Source organism: Phycodurus eques, chromosome 19, assembly GCF_024500275.1.
Source record: "Phycodurus eques isolate BA_2022a chromosome 19, UOR_Pequ_1.1, whole genome shotgun sequence".
NCBI classification, from domain to species: Eukaryota; Metazoa; Chordata; class Actinopteri; order Syngnathiformes; family Syngnathidae; genus Phycodurus; species Phycodurus eques.
This window is the reverse complement of record NC_084543.1, coordinates 11,453,658-11,472,901: the sequence shown is the minus strand read 5'-3', so window position 1 is coordinate 11,472,901 and position 19,244 is coordinate 11,453,658. Positions and strand designations below refer to the sequence as shown.

Genomic DNA, 19,244 nt, shown 5'->3' with positions numbered 1-19,244 from the left:
CACCTTTCCAAAAGCCAAACGAATGCTGTTCGAAGTAAACAGCATCGTGCTCTTGAATGCAGCGTGGTTGTAAAACGTTGCGTAATCGTCGTTTCCGCTTTCTGCTTTTTTTTTTTTTTAAGCAACAACCGGCAACGCGCAGGAGGTCTTGAACGCCCCATCGTGCTCCTCATTGTGCGGCTGAGGAAACGTCGCAAGGTTCCGCCGACGTCGGTATGAAATGGCAGAAACTGCTTGTGTCACCGAAGCCCAAAGATTAGGTTACGCCGAAGCCACACATGTATGTTGCCGGGACCCCGGCCTGTTAGTTTGAGCACCTCCCAAGAAGGATTGAAGTGTTTTTTTGTTTTGTTTTTTTGTCTCCAAAAACCGCCCAGGTTTTGTCTCCGGCGGGCAGAGAACGGCGACTGCGGGTCGACACTGTTGGAATTATCCGGAGAGGTAGGAGGTCGACGCCTGGTTATTTTTCCAGCCCTGTGAAGCGGGTTAGTGGTGTTATTGTCAACAGTTGGGGGCTGGGCATGGCTACTGCCAAATTTGGGTCACGTTTGGTACTGTAAATAAGTGTTTGCCACTACAAGCCAGTCCAGCAGCTAGGACAGGTCTGGCCTAACTGGTACATGGCACCCAGGCTATGCAAGGTACTGAAACATTCTACTGTACTGTCTTTTGGTCGCATAGTAACCGCAAAGTATGAACACTGAGTATGACACAAACGAACACATTGTTTGGCTAATGCTGTGATATATATACTATATACTCTTAAACGCAAAGAAGTGTGTGTGTCAAGACCCATTTACACACTGTTGGTCGTGGTTTGCATACGGTAGTCAATGACTAAATAGTTTTTTGTTTTTTTTAAAGCTGTACGAACGCTGCTTTAAAATGACCAATTTGACATTTTCAATATTTTATGTGGGGTAACCTGGATACAACTGTTGTAAAATGTCTCCAGGAAAAAAAAACATTCAATGTCAATGACCTCACTGACCTGCGAATTGCATTTTGAATATCTGCCTTTGGCAGTTGCATAATGCAGCTTGCTTCTTTTGCTGCAGTAATTTAATGCTGTTGGTCGAAAACAATGTATGATACCCTGTCAGCCCAGGAGTCGTAATCTCTCTAGTTCCATTGCTATTACATATTATTTTGTACCCGTACTGGTATTACTATCTCAGAATCTTTCTGTCACCTCAACCCCATCCCTTGAAAAAAAAGAAGAACTTTTTTTTTTTTACATAAATAAAGTAAACTGGTCGAGATAGATGGCCACGCCACACTGAGGTTTCTGCCTCTTTTCTCATTGCCATTAAATTCCTGCTTGCTTTTGTTGGGTCCTTGTAATGCTGCTGACCTTGCAACATAGATTACATCCATTTCCCCCAGCTATTAATTATTGTAAATGAAGACCCACACTAACATACAGCTGTTTATCTCATGACACTAAGCCAAGATTGTAGGAATGTACCCATCATTCAATTTGAAGTGATACATTCCACACATAATTTTTGCCAATACAAATACATGTACCTACATGTACCGCAATAGTCCCTTTTCAAATCTTTTGATAACACAGTCATGTTGTAAGTTGTTGTCTGATGATAAACTTTGTGGTGGCAGATGCACTATAAGGAAGACTATTGATAACCATCCATCCATTTTCTGAGCCGCTTCTCCTCACTGGGGTCGCGGGCGTGCTGGAACCTATCCCAGCTATCATCGGGCAGGAGGCAGGGTACATTCTGAACTGGTTGCCAGCCAATCGCAGGGCACATATAAACAAACAACCATTTGCACTCACATTCACACCTACGGGCAATTTAGAGTTGACAATTAACCTACCATGCATGTTTTTGGGACGTGGGGGGAAACTGGAGTGCCCGGAGAAAACCCACGCAGGCACGGGGAGAACATGCAAACTCCACACAGGCGGGGCCAGGGATTGAACCCCGCACATCAGAACTGTGAGGCAGACGCTCTAACCACTCGTCAACTGTGCTCATTTTGAGATGAAGCAGGCAAAAAATCTGACTAACTTTTGCCATTTGACAGTTTTTTTTTTTTTTTTTTTTTAATCTTGCAGTAACCATGTGTAGTTATGCCTCTAGCCATTGATTTAGATAAGAGCAAGACATGTTTACCAGAGGCAGAATTATCAACATGGCAAGACTTGCCTGTGTGGACTTTGAGTCGTATTTGGCTCGATCAACAATGACGACGCATCCAGATCATGATGATGATGATGATTACAGCGTTTGTTTGGAAACATGGAAAGCAGCTATAAAATGGACGTCTTCCTGCAGTACAAATATCAAGAGATGTTGGTGACCTCTCTGAGCCCTGCTGCTGCCATTTGGTCACCCAAATGTAAATTCATACAGCCCATTTTCATTCGTTGATTTTCTGAAATGCCCATTATACCTGATGGGTGGTATATGTGACATGCGTATTATTAGAACATTTGGAAACTCGATTAATGATGTGACACATTTGACTTTGCGATATGGTATTTGAGGTTTGTGTGATTGACTCATCAGAAGGGTCGCGGTGTACCTGTGGGCTCCCTGGCCCCTTTGCAGACTATCAGGAGGGAGTGGGTGATGTTATGATAAGAATTCAAAGAAAAGGAGGCGGCAAAGCTGAGCAGGAAGTCTGAAACAGGATTCAGAGGAAACAGACAAGATGGCATGACTACAATTAAAACAGACTCACTGGACTGTATAAATAATTCTTCCTTTACAAAGATATTACATTGGTAGCTAGACTTACGAGTTTTTCAAGATACAAGCTGTCGGTGGGCCGATTACATTTTTTTTGTTGTTGTTGTGAGCAAAAAGTTGAGTTACGAGTGCTAAATTTTGTCCGCTAACTTCACGACAAGCAGCAGCTAGTTAACAGTTCAACAGAGTGCTTGCTTCAAGGTATTTATTGCCACTCCCGTTTGTACTTTATACATAAAACAAAGAGAATTACACGCTGTGTATTTAACAAAAGCACATAACATAAAATTGATCTTAATGGTTATAGACAATGCAAAACAGCATAGAAGGGGTAACAAAACTAGCGCAGTAGTTTTAAGAAATTGATATTTGAACCCAAACACTGCAGCAATGTAGACTGATAAGTAGACTTATCACGTACACATCAATTCACACATCACTCGCATCAATAACTTGGCAAATAAACTTGGCAAATAACGATGATTCTGATAACAGATGCATCTCACAGTCACTTCTTTGAGCTTTGCATCACATGGTGTAGTTGATGGACTTAAACATGTATTCATTGTGGTAGTCAGAGGAGCTAAGAGGAGGAGCTGCACGCACCTCTGCTTACCTGCCAAAAGCCGAGAGAGTCATTTATGTTACATATCTCCGCATTAGTTGTTATTGGGGAGGCAAGTGTATTGTTTACAAATCCATCATCTGAGTCAGACTAGAGAAGCGTGAGCTACAGGTGTGAAAATGCCCGTATTGAATCTCTGCTGCAGACCCAATCAACTGATCCTCACAATTCCCCAAAAACTATTCTGCTTTGCTGAGTGGGTAAACTGACCTCGATTCCGATCCAACTGCCAAATTAACAAATCAGGTGATTTGGTTATGGTTACATAACTACAGATGAAATGTCTACTGATTAGATTGATGACTTTCCAAATTTGTCTGCATTTATTTCACCACATTAAGGATGTTCATTTGCTCAAGACATTTTCTTGAAGTAAACTTGCTTGTTTTGTTGCTGTACTTTACTGTCGCTTGCTACTTTGTCAGTATTAAATTAATGAGGGCCTGTTTGGGAACAGACCAAGGTTACAAACCCATCAACGGCTTTGGACCAGAGAAAGAGAACCGTTTCAAATGCAGTTAATATACTGGTATGGCCAGTTGTCCAAATACTCTTCCATTGCCGGTCCCAACCTTGGATAAAAAAAAATGCGTGGGTTGTTTTAGGAAGGGCATCGGGTGTAAAAACTATGGATCAAAATCATTTCAGTAACTTGTTGTGGCGAACACTGACGGACAAGCTGAAAGTCACATATATGAAAACACAGTTAATGGTCTGCAGTGAACATGACTGTGAGGGACAGTAAATAGAAAGTACAATGGATCTTTGAAGGCTAATACGCAGTGAACGGTGGGTTGGTTCGTAGTCACGGAAATGAAGATCAGGTCAAGTCATGGTCTGAGAAACATCCAACTATCATAGTCAGGCTGATCTCCTCAGCACAATGATCCAAATCCTTCTAATGATTCTTCCTTTTTGGAGTCAGCATGAGAGCCAGCTTCCTGCTTCCACTCATCATCTGCCTATCTCTTTGCACCATTGTCTTGAACAAAATTGTTGTTAAGGTTGTCGTTAATTTAATTGTTGTTAAATTGCTGTGGTGGTGGTAATGTTGTCATTTTATAATGCTTGATCCCCTGCGGAGTAATAACCTTTACATGTAGTGCATTCACAGCACTGACATGGTTGGTTGTTCATTTTCTGCCACTTTAACTTTCTGCCTGTGTATGGCTGCATTTAAGAGTTAATTTTACAGTTGTAGGTCACAGTGCTAAATGGAGTAATAACCTTAATTGACTTTACCAGTGTTTTAATGCCAAACATTTACTGTATGTGTGATAAATGAAGAAATGGGAGGATCAATATAAGCACATTTAAGCTTCAGGTTGTAAAATTCTGTCGTTCTGAAAGGATCTGGAGATTTTCTTCATTTATATTTAATACAATTGTTCATTGTTTAAACTTTCTGACAGTATAAAATTGAAGGTAAATAATTGTTTTCCCCAATTAAATCTTGTTTTTTTTCTTTTTCTGTTCTCTGCAAGTGTTGAGCATAATCCTCCACTTGGATGCTCAGTCACAGTCCAAGGCGAAACAATGAACCGGAACAAGCGTGAAAAGGAGTACTACAGTATAGATGTGGGTGACTCAACTTTTATGGTTTTAAAGCGCTACCAGAACCTCAGACCCATTGGATCCGGAGCACAGGGAATTGTCTGGTGAGTCACTTCTATTTTCAGCTTTTCTTTTATTGTTGGACTGACCTGTTGCTAAATTGATCCATAAGGAGGTGTTGAACAGTGCAGAAATACAATCAGCATTGAGTTGCGTTACTGCACATCTTGCACAAAAAACAAAAACAAAAATGTGCTGCTCACTACTTACACGATGAGAACTGTGTGTTTGTGTTTCCTTCTCTGTGCTGACTACATCAGTTTGTGGAGTTTGGAGGCTCAATCTACCGGTAATATGGGAGTTAGTATCGCTATCACACTGCCTGCAGGAGTGTGTTGTGTACATTGCCCTAGTGATAACTCATCTATCAATTGGCTTCTCTTGCTACCTTATAACGAACATTAAACGTACACTTGTTACCAGTCATCTGCTTTATGTTTGTGAGTTTCATGACTTGAAACACTAATAACAAAAACGTGTAAAATAGGCTTACCACTAATTACCTAACATTGATTGGTATAATTGATGTTATTGATACAGTATACTCAGTACAATTACAAAGATACAATTCATTTGTTGACTTTCAAGATGCCTGTTTAAAAGCAGAATAACAGTCACAAGTTGTCTCCTCACATTAATGCTCTTTTGTTCAGACAACAAATATGTAAATCTTCAGCTTTTGTTTAAGACAGGAGCCAACCAAAATCCTGTAAAAATGTGAACCAATGTGAATTTTATGACTCAAGCCCACAAGCCCTCTTGATATGACTTTCCAATGAATTTGGCTGCACCTTGTGTCCAGCGGTTGCCTGAATCTTTGCTTTGCATTTTCACTTCAGTTCGGCTTACGACCACAACTTGGAGAGGAACGTCGCCATCAAGAAGCTGAGCAGACCCTTTCAGAATCAAACTCATGCAAAACGAGCCTACAGAGAACTGGTGCTTATGAAATGTGTCAACCACAAGAATGTAAGTTTTGTTTCCATTTTATTCCGATTTCTTTTTTTTTTTTGGTATGACAGGCTTGATTTCCCTGTAAATACAAACACACTCGATATTCAAATATACACACAAGCGGGGTGACTGTAGTAGAAGCAATGCGTACCTGACAAAACTTACATCGGAGAATTGAATATGCAGCACTTACCCCGGGGAAAAGCTCTGGAAAATCTGTTTAGTTTCTCAGTCAACATTTATTTCAACCTGCGTATCAATTTTTGTTAGGCTACATTAGAGCTCGTGTAATAGATCTCGTATATAATGATAGTTTATTTGAAGAAGAGGAGTCAATTTCTCTTCTGAGATCCTAATCTTGCATCCTAAAATTGTCCAAGATTTCTACCTGACACTTCACAGCTTTCTGCATGCGGAAATGAAATATCCTGCTGTTATTGATAATAGCGGAGGCAGCTGCAACCTTTCAGATGAACAGCCAGGATTGTCAGCATTGTGGTGGCGGTCATGTTGTCATTATATAACGCTTTATCCGCTGCAGAGTAATAACCTTCTTTTTATTTTCGACAGATAATCGGTCTATTAAATGTATTCACACCACAGAAGACACTCGAGGAGTTCCAAGATGTGTGAGTATAACCCGATTAATAGCTCAGCCCACTCATTGTGTGTCAATTTAATATAGGCGGGAGCACACAAGGGGGCTTGGATTAAATTTTCTGACATTTATAGGGGCTCAAATATTTCAGCTAAATATCTAGTTAGTGTGTAAGACTCTTGTACTACACTCAGTATTTACATATTATTCCAACATATAAAATCAGAATAAGACTATGCTTTATGTTCGTTCCTCAGTCAAAATTAGTGCATCACGTTTCAACATTCACAGACAGTAAAATATCTTTCAAACAGTTCTTGACATTTAAACTACCAAGATGTGGAGTGGAGTGATTTTGTATACTGCAGAGTGCCATCCTGGGAGTAGAACTGTGTGCATGTCTCTTTGTGTGTTTGTTTTTCTTGTTTCTGCCTGATTGGAGCTCAAAAGGAAGCTGAACAAATGGTAGCTAGAGGGTTGCAGGATAAGTTCCAGGATGAAAGAGTAGGCCTTCATTTATATGGGTGTTCACTGAATAAAATTTCATTGTGTATGTATTTTGCGCATTTGTACACAATAATTTTTTGACTGTTTAATGACCCATTGATTTAGTGTTTTACTTCTTCTGGACACAAATAATGAGCCGTAAAGTGAGAGATGCCGTTGTTATTTAATTATATATCTGAAGGTTCCTGACAACATTTTGTAGAAAGGGACATAACCGCTGTCAGATAACATTATGCCATCATGTATGAAAAGGGGAATTCTGTCTGTCAGTTCCTAAATGCCATGGAATACAAGTGCTATGTCTGTGAAAAAAAAAACATTTTAACTAGGTTTTAATCTATAAAGCAAAGCAAAAGCAAAGCAAATATATTTATATAGCACATTTCACACACAAGGTAACTCAATGTGCTTTACATGATTTAAAGCATTTAAAAACAAAGAAAAAACAGGTTATAAACATTTAAAACAAATGGTAAAAAATGCAATTAAAACAGCATACAGTGCAATAAATATCATTTAAACAAATAAAAACAAAACTCCCAGTGTTATCCAGGCGTGCTGGAGCCTATCCCAGGTGACCCTTGGCGAGAGGCTGGTCGAACTGTTCAGCAGCCAATCGCAGGGCACAAACAACCGTTCACACCTACGGGCAATTTAGTCTTCAATTAACCTACCATGCATGTTTTTGGAATGTGGGAGGAAACCGGAGCACCCGGAGAAAACCCACGCAGGCACGGGGAGAACATGCAGACTCCACAGAGGCGAGGCCGGATTTGAACCCGGGTCCTCAGAACTGTGAGGCAGATGTGCTAACCAGTCTTCCACTGTCAATCAGTCAGTTCCACACAATTCTTCTCCGGTCAATTTACTTACTTACTATGATGAACTACGATGCAGTTAATACTGCATAATCTAGTTAATACTGACAAAATTGTAAGAAAATTAGAATTGGGTTTAGGTTCAATTCTGGTATTTGTGTGGACATCCTTCCTTTTAACTGAGATTATTAATGTGTGTATTTACATCTTTGTGTATGTCTGTACTTCTCTCTGTGTGTGTGTTTAATTAACCCACCTGGATGTCTTTGCAGATATCTCGTTATGGAGTTGATGGATGCCAACCTCTGCCAGGTGATTCAGATGGAGCTGGACCACGAGAGGCTGTCCTACTTGCTCTACCAGATGCTGTGTGGAATCAAACACTTGCATGCCGCTGGAATCATTCATAGGGTCAGTTCACACAGATTTGGATTCATTGACATTTAGGTAAAAAATACCCGAGAGTTCTAAGGAGTTGACATCTACAAGTTGGTGGAACACTGTTGTGTTCACCCTGAAGGGATTGAGCGATGCAGACACACACACAAAAAAAATCCCCTTGTCCCACATGCACACACTCACACACACATCACCTTCTGTCAATCACCTGCATTGAAGAAGCAGCAGAGAGCCTCTTGCTTTGCCAAGCAGAACTAAATGAGCCACAGGCAGGGAAAACTAGCCCTCTACACACTGGCACGTCTTGGCACGCAAAGCCTTCACTAGGTCAACAGATGCAACATGACTCATGGCCATACATTTGACTCCAAGTCCTATAAAGAACTTGAACAGGCTCATTCAAGAGTAGCTATACCATATCTTAATGTTAAGGTCTCACTTGTCAGGTTAGAATTTACCCAATAGACCAATTGGATGTATCTAACACTGCAAATCACTGCTGCATCTGATAGGAGAACTATTATGTATTTTTTCACAATTTCAAACTGTTCACAGAAGCCAAATTGCCCCTACATTGACGACTTTGCTGAAATTCAGAAAATGTACTGGCGATCAGACGCTAACACTGTTATTGCTGCTAATACTAATTTCTGCTAACTTTGCAGATCTGCTTACCCTTTGACTTTGACTATATGTTTCCACGTAGTACCATGGCCTGACCCCAGCCGTTGCTTGGCCTAGTATACTGTAGCTACAGTCTGAAGCATATTCTGCACATCTTATGTAAGTTAGTTGCAGTATTACATCACAGTCCGGCAAAATTCAGAATGGTAGCTTGTAAAAGATTTCCCTGTTTGTTTCACACTCCTAGGTTGGCAGGCACCCCAGAGATCCAACAATTTGTATACAGTACCTGCAATTAAAAAGTAAATTTTCCGTAATAGGTCCCCTTTCAAATATACGTTTTCCTTTTATAATCCAAGTACTGTATTTATCGAAAGTGATTTGGCAGATTACTGTTAATTAATCATTGTAAAAAGTGGGAGTTCTTGTTTTCCTTTTTCCACATTTGTCAATTTTTTGGGGATTTTGAGTTTGAAAATGAGTTCTAGACTTCAGAGTGAGTTTTCACTCTCATTACTCTTACACTTACAATGCAAAATGCAATGCCAACATATAAAATAAAGATACAGTACAGCCATGAAAGAGAGTGCTAAATTCTTCTTCTAAGCCTTTTTTTCTCCATCCATACTAGTTTTGTAGCTTTCTTAATTTTTACTTCCCCCTCCCTCCGCAGGACCTGAAGCCAAGTAACATAGTGGTCAAGTCAGACTGCACACTTAAGATCCTGGACTTTGGCCTGGCCAGGACAGCTGCCACGGGACTCCTCATGACGCCCTATGTGGTCACCCGCTACTACCGTGCCCCTGAAGTCATCCTGGGCATGGGCTACCAGGCTAACGGTAAGTGGTTGGTGAGGTTTTTTTAAATTTTTGGCAGCATTGGTTCCTTATTCTTCCAAAGCTCACACTCTGGGGGTATCTTTGCAAGATTGGCATCTTTGTTCCGTGGGGGGGACTTCCTGTGCTCAGCAATGCATTGGCATGTGTTTGATGTTTTATGAGCTTGTCCTGCTTGTCATGTAGCCTGGCTAAATAAGTTACAGCCACTGTCTCGGCACCACATAAAATACAGATGGGTTGCTTTAATTCCCTAATGGCTGAAAACCATTAGAGACAGAAACTGTGAGGAAAATACGCTCTTATTCCCTTTTGAACTGTCTCGTACATCATTGATAATACTGCAGAGGTATATAGAGGTACATTCATATTAAGAACGCCAACATAAAGTTTCCCATATTACCGTAAATGTTATGCCATTAATTGAATACGGGCACAATATGATATGGCCCAGCACCAAGGAGATAATCCAATGCGTATTGATTCACAACAGCCAACATGTTTTTGTTTTTGGAAGACAATTTTTAATTCAACTCCAGTGTTGTGAGTTCCGTGAGAAGAGACGATGCTTTTGTGTCAAAATTGTTAGTGTTATTATTTTTGTTTTTTACCCTTGACTAAAGTCATTGAAGTAAATATTTCCCTGCTGATGTTTGTGTTGCTGATTGTCTCTTCCCTCCTTTTAATGCTGCACATTTGTAGTGGATATATGGGCTGTGGGCTGCATTATGGCAGAAATGGTTCGCCACAAAATCCTTTTCCCAGGAAGGGATTGTATCCTTGAACCGCTTGCAGCCTTTATTTCAACTGATCACGCAACAAGCGTTTTCTATCCAATTGTTTTGCCCTTAAATGGATTGCACCCTGATCACGTCTTTCTCTTCATTGGAGCTCCCTGGTGCATTGATATCTAATCATCCATCTCCTCCTATTGATGAAACAGTCCAAGTGTTGACGAGTGCAAAATGTTTTGGCTGGATTATACTATCCACAATGTATCCAAATGACTGATTTTTGTTTTGTTTTTTGTTAGTGCATGCATTTCATTTGAGTCACACACCGCATAGTGCAAGCACATCACATTGTTCCATGTACTCATATTTTTTTGTCTCTTTTAAGTTCTTATGAGTTCTATTTAATTTCCGTCCTGCATGCTAATTTGGTGGTTGTCATTCCATTTTTCAGTTGATGTCTGGTCTGTTGGCTGCATCATGGCTGAAATGGTCCGGGGTAGTGTGTTGTTTCCAGGCACTGATCGTATCCTTACATCCAACCGTCATCCAAACTCCACCAAATGCCATCCTCTCTCATTCTTTAACTCCTTGTTCTGATCTTTGGACACAACAAGAAATCTTTCATTCCTTTAGATCATTTTGATTTATTCTACTGGCTTCGATTAGCAGCTGCTTAAAATAACCTATTAACTAGGCCGGTCGTTCTCAAAACGTTTTACATCAAGTACCACCTCAAAAAAATCGTTAACTCTCCAAGTACCACCATAATGACCAACAAAATACATAGTATTAGTAGTTGGCCCGTGTTCATAAAAGAAAAAGAGGCAAATGTATAGTACGTAAACATTTAATGCATCTGAACTGATCTTAAATAAATTTACTGTCATCTATTTAAAAAAAATAATAAATGTTTAAGCTACTGTAAATTTGAACATATAATTCAGTGATTCTGTTGCATACCACTAGGTGGAGCCCTCATACCACTAGTGGTACTTGTACCACACTTTGAGAACCACTGCATTAGACCAATCCAACCCACCCAATTGTTTGTTAGAAAGTACTAGAGACTTAGAGAATCTGTGAGAATGCATATATCATGCTACTATCCTAAATGGGATGCAGCCATTTAAAATTTTTTAATAATAATGCTGTCACCTTGACAGCTGTTACAGTTGAATAAATTGAGTGTACTCTCAACTAGACAACTATTTTGCAGTCTGAAGAACAAAAGAATAGAATAGAAAAAAATGCCTTTTCATTTTTCAACAGCAAAATTCAGGTTTTTACAGCAATGAGTGGATAGGAGCAACATCAAAAAATAATATCTAAAACGTCCACAAATACACAATTGTTGTCTAAAAATGTAAAATAAGGAAGTGCAGAGCAAGGAATAATTAGTTGAAAATGTGGTAGAGTCCCCTTGATTGACAAAAAGTCTATATTGCAGTTGAACCATTCTGGTCTTCCTCGTGTTTATTTAATTGCAAAGGATAAACAGGATTCTCATGAGTTTCAACAGGCAGATCAGAATGCAGGGCGTCGATGTTTGACTGTCTTGCCATACGTGGTTTTGAGGTTACAAACAGCGCACAATGAACTGGTCTGCGTGGCGGTATAAGAATGTCATCGCTACGGGACGCTCAGTTAGCGCCATACTTTTTCATTTTACTGTTTTAAATGTATGGCCTAGAAGTGTTTTTCATTCAAATATTTACTGTTGTTATGGCTTTATAGCACTTCGTTAGTGGTTCCAGTGCACGTACAACTTTGCGTTACGTCACAGCCGTAGGAACGGAACTCTGTCGTACGTCCATTTTGTGTTTTTGTCTTTACATTTCCAACATCTGGACAGCTTGAGTGAGCATCACCTGCCTCACTTTTACAATCTTCCAAATGTTTGAAACATGCTTATTCATTCAGAAGTGTGTGTATCCCATGTAGTTTACTGATGTTGAAAGTTTTGATGTACACCACTGGTCGTAATGTTTAGACCACCCACGTTTCTTAAACTCGAAATCCTGTTCGCTCACAAATACCAGTTCAACTGTGCAATGTCAGCCCCATCACGTCATAGTGGGCCCAGTTCTCTTCTTAACGTTGGAACCTAAAGATATTGACCAGTGGAACAAGGTGATAGAGCAGTTGGGGACGCCGTCTCAGGAGTTCCTGATGAAGCTCAACCAATCGGTGAGGACCTACGTGGAGAACCGACCGCGGTATGCCGGCTACAGCTTCGAGAAGCTCTTCCCCGACGTTCTGTTTCCGGCAGACTCTGAACACAACAAACTGAAAGGTAAATATGACCTGCCTTTTCACCTTAAATGTCCATCCTGTGAAAATTATGACATGGATTGTGACTCCAGAAGACAACAATCACATTTAAATGGCTATTTCAATCTTATCACACGCTTGAGGCTCCAAATAAATTCTCGTGTTTTGGTAGTTAAGGGTGTTATGCAACAATATCTAAATGCCTTTGGACAGAAGATGTTGTCCTTATATTTTAGTCGTTAAAAGCTAATTTGACGTGGAGATAGTTGAGGAAGCATCTGACACGTTACATAACGCATCAGAAAATTTGCCGGGTACATTTGTCGTACCTTGCGAACTGCAGCCGACAGCACAGCGCACGTGACAAGTCACTGCCTTGGAATAAGCTCCTAATGTGGAAGCTGACACTTCAGCACCAAGTTGTTTACGGAGGCACAATTTAACCTCAAGCGTGTCTTCATGAGGAAAGGAGAGAATATGACAAGAACGATCAGAGTAAGCAGTGCAAAGCTGTTGTAGAGGAAGGGGTGGGGAGTAGCGCATCTTCTTTCTGTCCTCAGTAGAAGTGTATGAATATTGGATTTGACAATTATGTTCCTTGTTAGGACCATTTAGGTTGGTTTATGATAGATCATTTGTTCCATAAGGCTGTGTGTTAATCAAGGCAAAAGCCATCATAATTCAGTAGACCTTTGATAGTTTTGCTATTCATTTGCCACACTATGGAACATATGGTCAAGAATGGATGTAGGGATCCAAGCGGTGCTTAAAAATTCTGAAAATGTTTGATTTATATTGTTGCATTTTCAAGGTTTGAAATGTGATTGTGAAATTATAACTACAGTGGTACCTTGAATGTCGATTGCAATCCATTCTCTGAGGCTGGCTGACCTCCAGTTTGATCTGCTTTCAAACCCATTCCCCATTCAGATCAATTATACAAATGCGCAACACAGCCACCTGCTGCTCTGCTCCAAGTCTGGTAACAGCGCACACGTCAGCCAAGAGTGTGGGAGGAAAAAGTGAATGCCTGTAAATACAATAAAAACTATTTTTTTTAAAGAAACATCACCAAACCAGAGTTCGGAAAATTCCCCCTCCAAAAACAATAGATTAATTTTACCAGTGATCAAAGACGTTTAATCAATCTATTCATAGAAACATGCAGTTTACCACAGCTAGCTAGAGAATGCAACCAATCAAATAAAAAGGAGCGATACAGTATTTCGCAAAAGTGAGTTCACCTCACATTTTTTGTAAATATTGTATTATATCTCTTCATGGGACAACATTAAATATATGACACTTTGCTACAATGTAGTCAGTGTCCAGCTTGTTTACTATCCCTTCAAAATAACTCTCAGCCATTGATGTCTAAACCACTTGTGAGTTGTGAGTACACTCCTAACTGAAAATTTCCAAACTTAGGCCCAAGCTGTCAATATTTAACAGCACTGCCTTATAACCCTCTGTGGCATGGAGCTTTTATGAGACAATGCATATGAAATGAAATGTGTTGGTTCAGCTTTAATTTCTGTTTTTCTCTTCCAAAAATCTTTGTCAGCAAGTCAAGCCAGAGACCTGCTGTCAAAAATGCTGGTAATAGATGCTTCAAAACGGATCTCCGTGGACGAGGCCCTCCAGCACTCTTATATCAACGTCTGGTATGACCCCACTGAAGTGGAGGCAGTAAGTACTCACTCGAAATAGTTGTTCATTTCCCCTCCTCATTCTCAGTCATGTTGTAATAGTGAGTTTGACATCCCACCCATCTTTTTCCAGCCACCACCAGCGATCACCGACAAGCAGCTGGATGAGCGGGAGCACACGGTGGAGGAGTGGAAAGGTAGGAAACGTCTCGTCTCTGTGTTCTCTGCCCTTTGATTTGCTGCTGCCGAGGCTTAGCCGTTAGCACTGTGTTCATTATGTAAGAGCATTTTCACAGTTATCCTCAACTGTTGCTTGTTTACCCACTTTGGCCTTCTGTGGGGGATTATGCTCAAATGTAGAAATCCTCCTTGCAGCCCCCTGTTCAGCAGAAAAAAGCGTGACTTCAAATGTTGTCACTTCCAGACGCAATATGACTTGCAAAACACACTGTGTGTGTGCTTCTTTTCCCAACCTGTCTGTACTCACAAGAATTTAGCTGTGTTTTGTATTGCACTGCCATTTATAACAAAGGAGTAACTAAGTAAAAAGATGGCTGTTCCCCCCGCCCCCTTCACAATTTAAAACCGTTACTAGGTGTCTTAATAACATAACATGGTTTTGTCAAAATCCTCCAAGAATCCAGATAGTCCCATTCCCCCCCCACAGACAAAAATCTGATTTCTGTTTGTAATTCATGTTTTTCCTCCTTTGTCTCGAGAAAATGCAAATGACAATGACATTATTCAAAACAAGTTTGGCTTTTTATTTTATTTTTCCCCTTCTAGGATTTGCTTTAGTTCTCCTGATACCAAAACAGCTTTCTAGCAACGTTTTGCCCCCGAGAATCAACTTCGACAGAAATTATACAAATGTTTTTCTTTACAGCGAAAAATAAAATAAATGCTTCCTCATGGAAAAATTTCCTTTTTTGTCATGTATGTAAACACAATCCTTAATCATTTAACATTTTTAATGTTCAACAATTCAACGAAATAAACTGAATTGTCAAACAGCATGGCCCAGTTGGTTACACCAAATCCCCTCCAGCTCTCACACTCTTGTCATGTAGTTAAGCGACCTCGGCAAAAATATTTGCGGCTTGGAAGAACATACCACGCGTCACAAGGTTCCAAAATGTCGTTACATCACTGCTTTTGCAACGTATAAATAGGCACCGTGTCTTTGGCAACTCTCAGCGTGGTTGACTCTGTAATTGCCTTCCACCGGGTTGCTTTTTTGTCATACAGCAAACAATGTGACATTGATCACGCTCATGTTGTCTGTTTCTTAGTGGGGAATTAAAGTCGCTAGTCGTCGTTTTTTTGTCATGACTGGTCAGAAAATTCACTTAGGTGGGCAGCACTGACAGTATGTTTATAAACTAGCTAATCTCTGTTCACAGCCATGTTGTTGGTGTAAGCAGTGCATGTCAGCGGGGGTACCGTTTGAACTAAGGATGCTGCTGAAAAATGTTATTATTATTCTGTAATCATGTCCAAAATGATGCTACAATTTATTGTAAATGAGTGTGTTTTTCTTTCAGAGTTAATATACAAAGAAGTCTTGGACTGGGAGGAAAGGACAAAAAATGGTGTCATCAGAGGACAGCCAGCGTCCATAGGTTAGTGTTAATCTACTTGATGTAATTAAACATGATTTTATTGGTCGTTTTGCAGTGTTGTTTTCCACCACATATTCACAGTTTGGCATAGGCAAATTCACCCATTTACATGTTTTTGTTTTTTGTTATTCGCTGAAAAACTCAGCTATACACTGTTTTGGGGCTCAGGCCAAAGCAATAAAAATATTACTTTGGCACCACCTTGTGGCATCTTGATGCCAAAGAACTATGTTGAAGTAAATTGAACGGTTTCATTTAGACAAACGTAGTGCTTTGCCGACAACCTTTTTTAGGGGTGCGTCAATTAGGCCGACTCGTAGATTTTGGCTTTTCGCGGCAGGGCTCGGCCCCTGACACTGTATACTGAGTACCCGTAGCTAATTCTGACCCAGCGCTCTGTCCGCTCTTTCCCATAGCACAGGTGCAACAGTGAGCAGCGACCCCCCGCAGCAGCACCAGCACTCCCCCGCCCATGTCGCCTCCACGTCCACAGACGCCGAAACGGGCGGCCGCAGGTGATCATCTCGTAAAACACCTCCTCTTGCTCTTGACTGTCTTCAAAAGACAGACTTTTTTTTTTTTTTTTTTAAATGTTCATTTGAGTAAACGATCTCAAGGTAAGAGATGATTTGAACGATTTCACTACGGCGCGGTTTGTAACAACCTGACTGTGATGACCTAAATGTGTTTTTATGTGGAAAGCCTGTAAGCTACTGCTCTGACAAGGTGTCACGTAAACATCCAGTGACTTTGTACAGTTTTGACACTAGATAGTCGGTAGTTAATTGACACGCCGCTCGTCTGTCTTTCAACAATGATTCAAGGCTTTAGACACGTTGTTTCGATTAAGTGGAACCTCCAAAGTCAAACACAATAATGTCCATTGCACTGCTTGGCTTCCAAGTTGTTCTCATTTTAAAACAATTTCCCCCCTAGAAAATCATGTAAACATAATCAAATTGTTCTCGCCCTAGTGGATAGACAATCTTTAAATAATGTTAAGCACTGTATAATAAAACTATAATAAAGTAAAACTCCTTTTGGCCACCCTCAGGAAGGTGTTTGCAGAGCAATACTGTCATTTAGTGGAATTTTTCTACATGTTGCTGGAAGTAGGAAGTGTTGTGTTCCCCTGCATATTTGTTATTCACAGATTTTTTGTTGTTGTTGTTTATTTTTTGGGTGAACCTATCCTCTATTATTCGCTGAGAACTCACCCATTTACTGTTTTTGTGCTCAGGCCAAAGCAATCAAAGTATTTCTTTGGCCATCTTGTGAAATCTTAGTTCCAAGGAACTTGGTTGAAGTGAGTTGAGAAGCTTCATTTAGATAAAAGTAATGGTTCGTGGATTCTCACTATTTGCGGCAGGGCTCGGTCTGTCCCGACACTGTATTTACATTGGCATCTGCTTGGTAAGATGTAATTGTGTGTGTAATTAAATTTGAATTGCGTGTATTGCTTATTGTACCGAGCAGCCACACTATTTCCCCATGTTGCTCTCTCTATGCAAAAAAAACTTTTTGCCCTCATCACAAAAAAAGCTAAAGAAAAAGCAAAACACATCCTGAGAGATGTTCACCGAGTCAGTCTTACAAGGTTTTCTGACTTCATAGGCGTATTTTCCCAGATTATTGTTCCATTTTGGAGGTTCCACTGTATATGAATGGAGGGTGTGTAGATGGGTCTAGAGTGAGAATGGTGGAAGTGTTGCACGTAAGAATGTTTCCGTTGACAGGTTTTCAGGGTTTAGAACGTGTGACGATACGTGTATTTTTCCCTTTTTTTTTTGATGAGAAAGTGGAGAGTTAAAAAAACAAAAAACATCCCATCATTAGTAACTTTTAATACTGTTGTGTGTTCATGATGTCCCTTCGGACGGCTGCGGTTAAAAAGAAACCAAGAAAGTTGCATGTTTAAACAGCAGCACACACAAAAAGAAATAGAAGAAATGACTCTTACGTTATGCAATAATGTTGTCCTTTGAAGTGTTTGTACTCAAGAGAAAAGTGCCTGTTGTACTGTAACAAGTCATTTGTGTTGTTTTGAAGGCATCTGGACAGATAACAGTAGTTTCCATAGAGAACCACTACTCTGTGAAAAAAATGCATTTGTATATTTTTCTACTTTTTTTCATTTTGAACCTCTAGGGACACCATAGGTGACAATGTGTCTGAGGCAGGACAGTGTCACCAAGGTCTTTCATCAAAGTTTAACAATCAGCATTACAACGGGCTCCCTTTACTTTCTCCATGTAGTGCTACACTACATTGAAGAGAGACGAGATTGCTCTTATATTAGCAGGGGGGGAAAAAAACGGATGCTGGAGTAGTTTGCTTAGCTAAACATGCGAGGATGTTTTCACGTGGAGCCGTGTCCATATCTTTTATTATTTTATATTGTTAATATTTTTTGTTTTGGAAAGGTGCAGTACACATGATAGAAAAGAGTCGTCTCCTCTAGTACGTACATAGCTAGTTCCTGTACGCTGCTTTGGCAACGTGGTCAGTTCTGTTCATATGTCAAGAACTACTGTAGGATGGCTCCTTTAAAAAAATAAAAATACATAAAAAATAAATAAATACAAATCTGAACTTTACTTTGGCTTGTACCAGCAAACTGTTTATGGTTGAAGAGCAAGTAGAATAAGTCTTGCGATGTACAATAAAACAACAGATCACCAGCATGTCTACAAAAACAAAATTTCCATTCGAAAAAATTAAAAATTCATTTACCATGTTAAAAAAAAAAGTATTTTTTTAATATACATTTTTATCTAACCTCCCCAAAATTTTCATAGTTTTTTAATACATTTTTTTTTTTAAATAGGCATAAATCTCAATCAAATAGAATATGGTAGAAAAGTTCTTTCATATCGATAGTTCAATTCAAACAGTTTACGCACACATTATATGGATACATTAAAAACATAAATTTCACAAGGCCAGTTGCTACCTAAAAAAACCCCCCAAAAAACAATTTATGTACTGCATTTTCACAACCATAAGGCGCACCGTATTAAAAGGCGCAGTCTCAGTTACGGGGTCTATTTCTGTATTTAACACATACATAAGGGGCACCGCATTATTGGGCGCAGGCATAGTAAAACATACGCTAGCTTAAAACATACGGTAGCATGCATGCACGCTAAAACGTACGCTAGCATGAATGCTAGCGTATATTTTTAAAAAGGCAGCGGCAGCAAAACTGATTTTGGTTGTCCTTTATTGAAGTATTTAACAATGTACTCACATTATTTTTCCTCATCCACAAAT

General features: G+C 39.9%; 1 protein-coding gene across 4 annotated transcripts; it reads left to right on the top strand.

Annotated features, from left to right (window-relative positions):
- The first annotated feature begins 140 nt into the window (after positions 1-140).
- Positions 141-19,037, top strand: mapk8b (mitogen-activated protein kinase 8b). 4 transcript variants are annotated; one of them, XM_061705427.1, is made up of 12 exons: positions 141-441; positions 4,830-5,003; positions 5,799-5,928; positions 6,484-6,542; positions 8,109-8,247; positions 9,533-9,698; positions 10,881-10,952; positions 12,540-12,722; positions 14,265-14,389; positions 14,483-14,546; positions 15,894-15,971; positions 16,393-19,037. In XM_061705427.1, the coding sequence occupies exons 2-12, from the start codon at positions 4,882-4,884 to the stop codon at positions 16,488-16,490; spliced, it is 1,236 nt and encodes a 411-aa protein (XP_061561411.1). In that variant the 5' UTR covers positions 141-441; positions 4,830-4,881; the 3' UTR covers positions 16,491-19,037. The 4 variants fall into 4 exon arrangements, with proteins under 4 accessions (XP_061561411.1, XP_061561412.1, XP_061561413.1 ...); XM_061705428.1 differs by lacking the exon at positions 10,881-10,952 and adding an exon at positions 10,398-10,469; XM_061705429.1 differs by having other exon boundaries at positions 141-485.
- Positions 19,038-19,244: the final 207 nt, after the last annotated feature.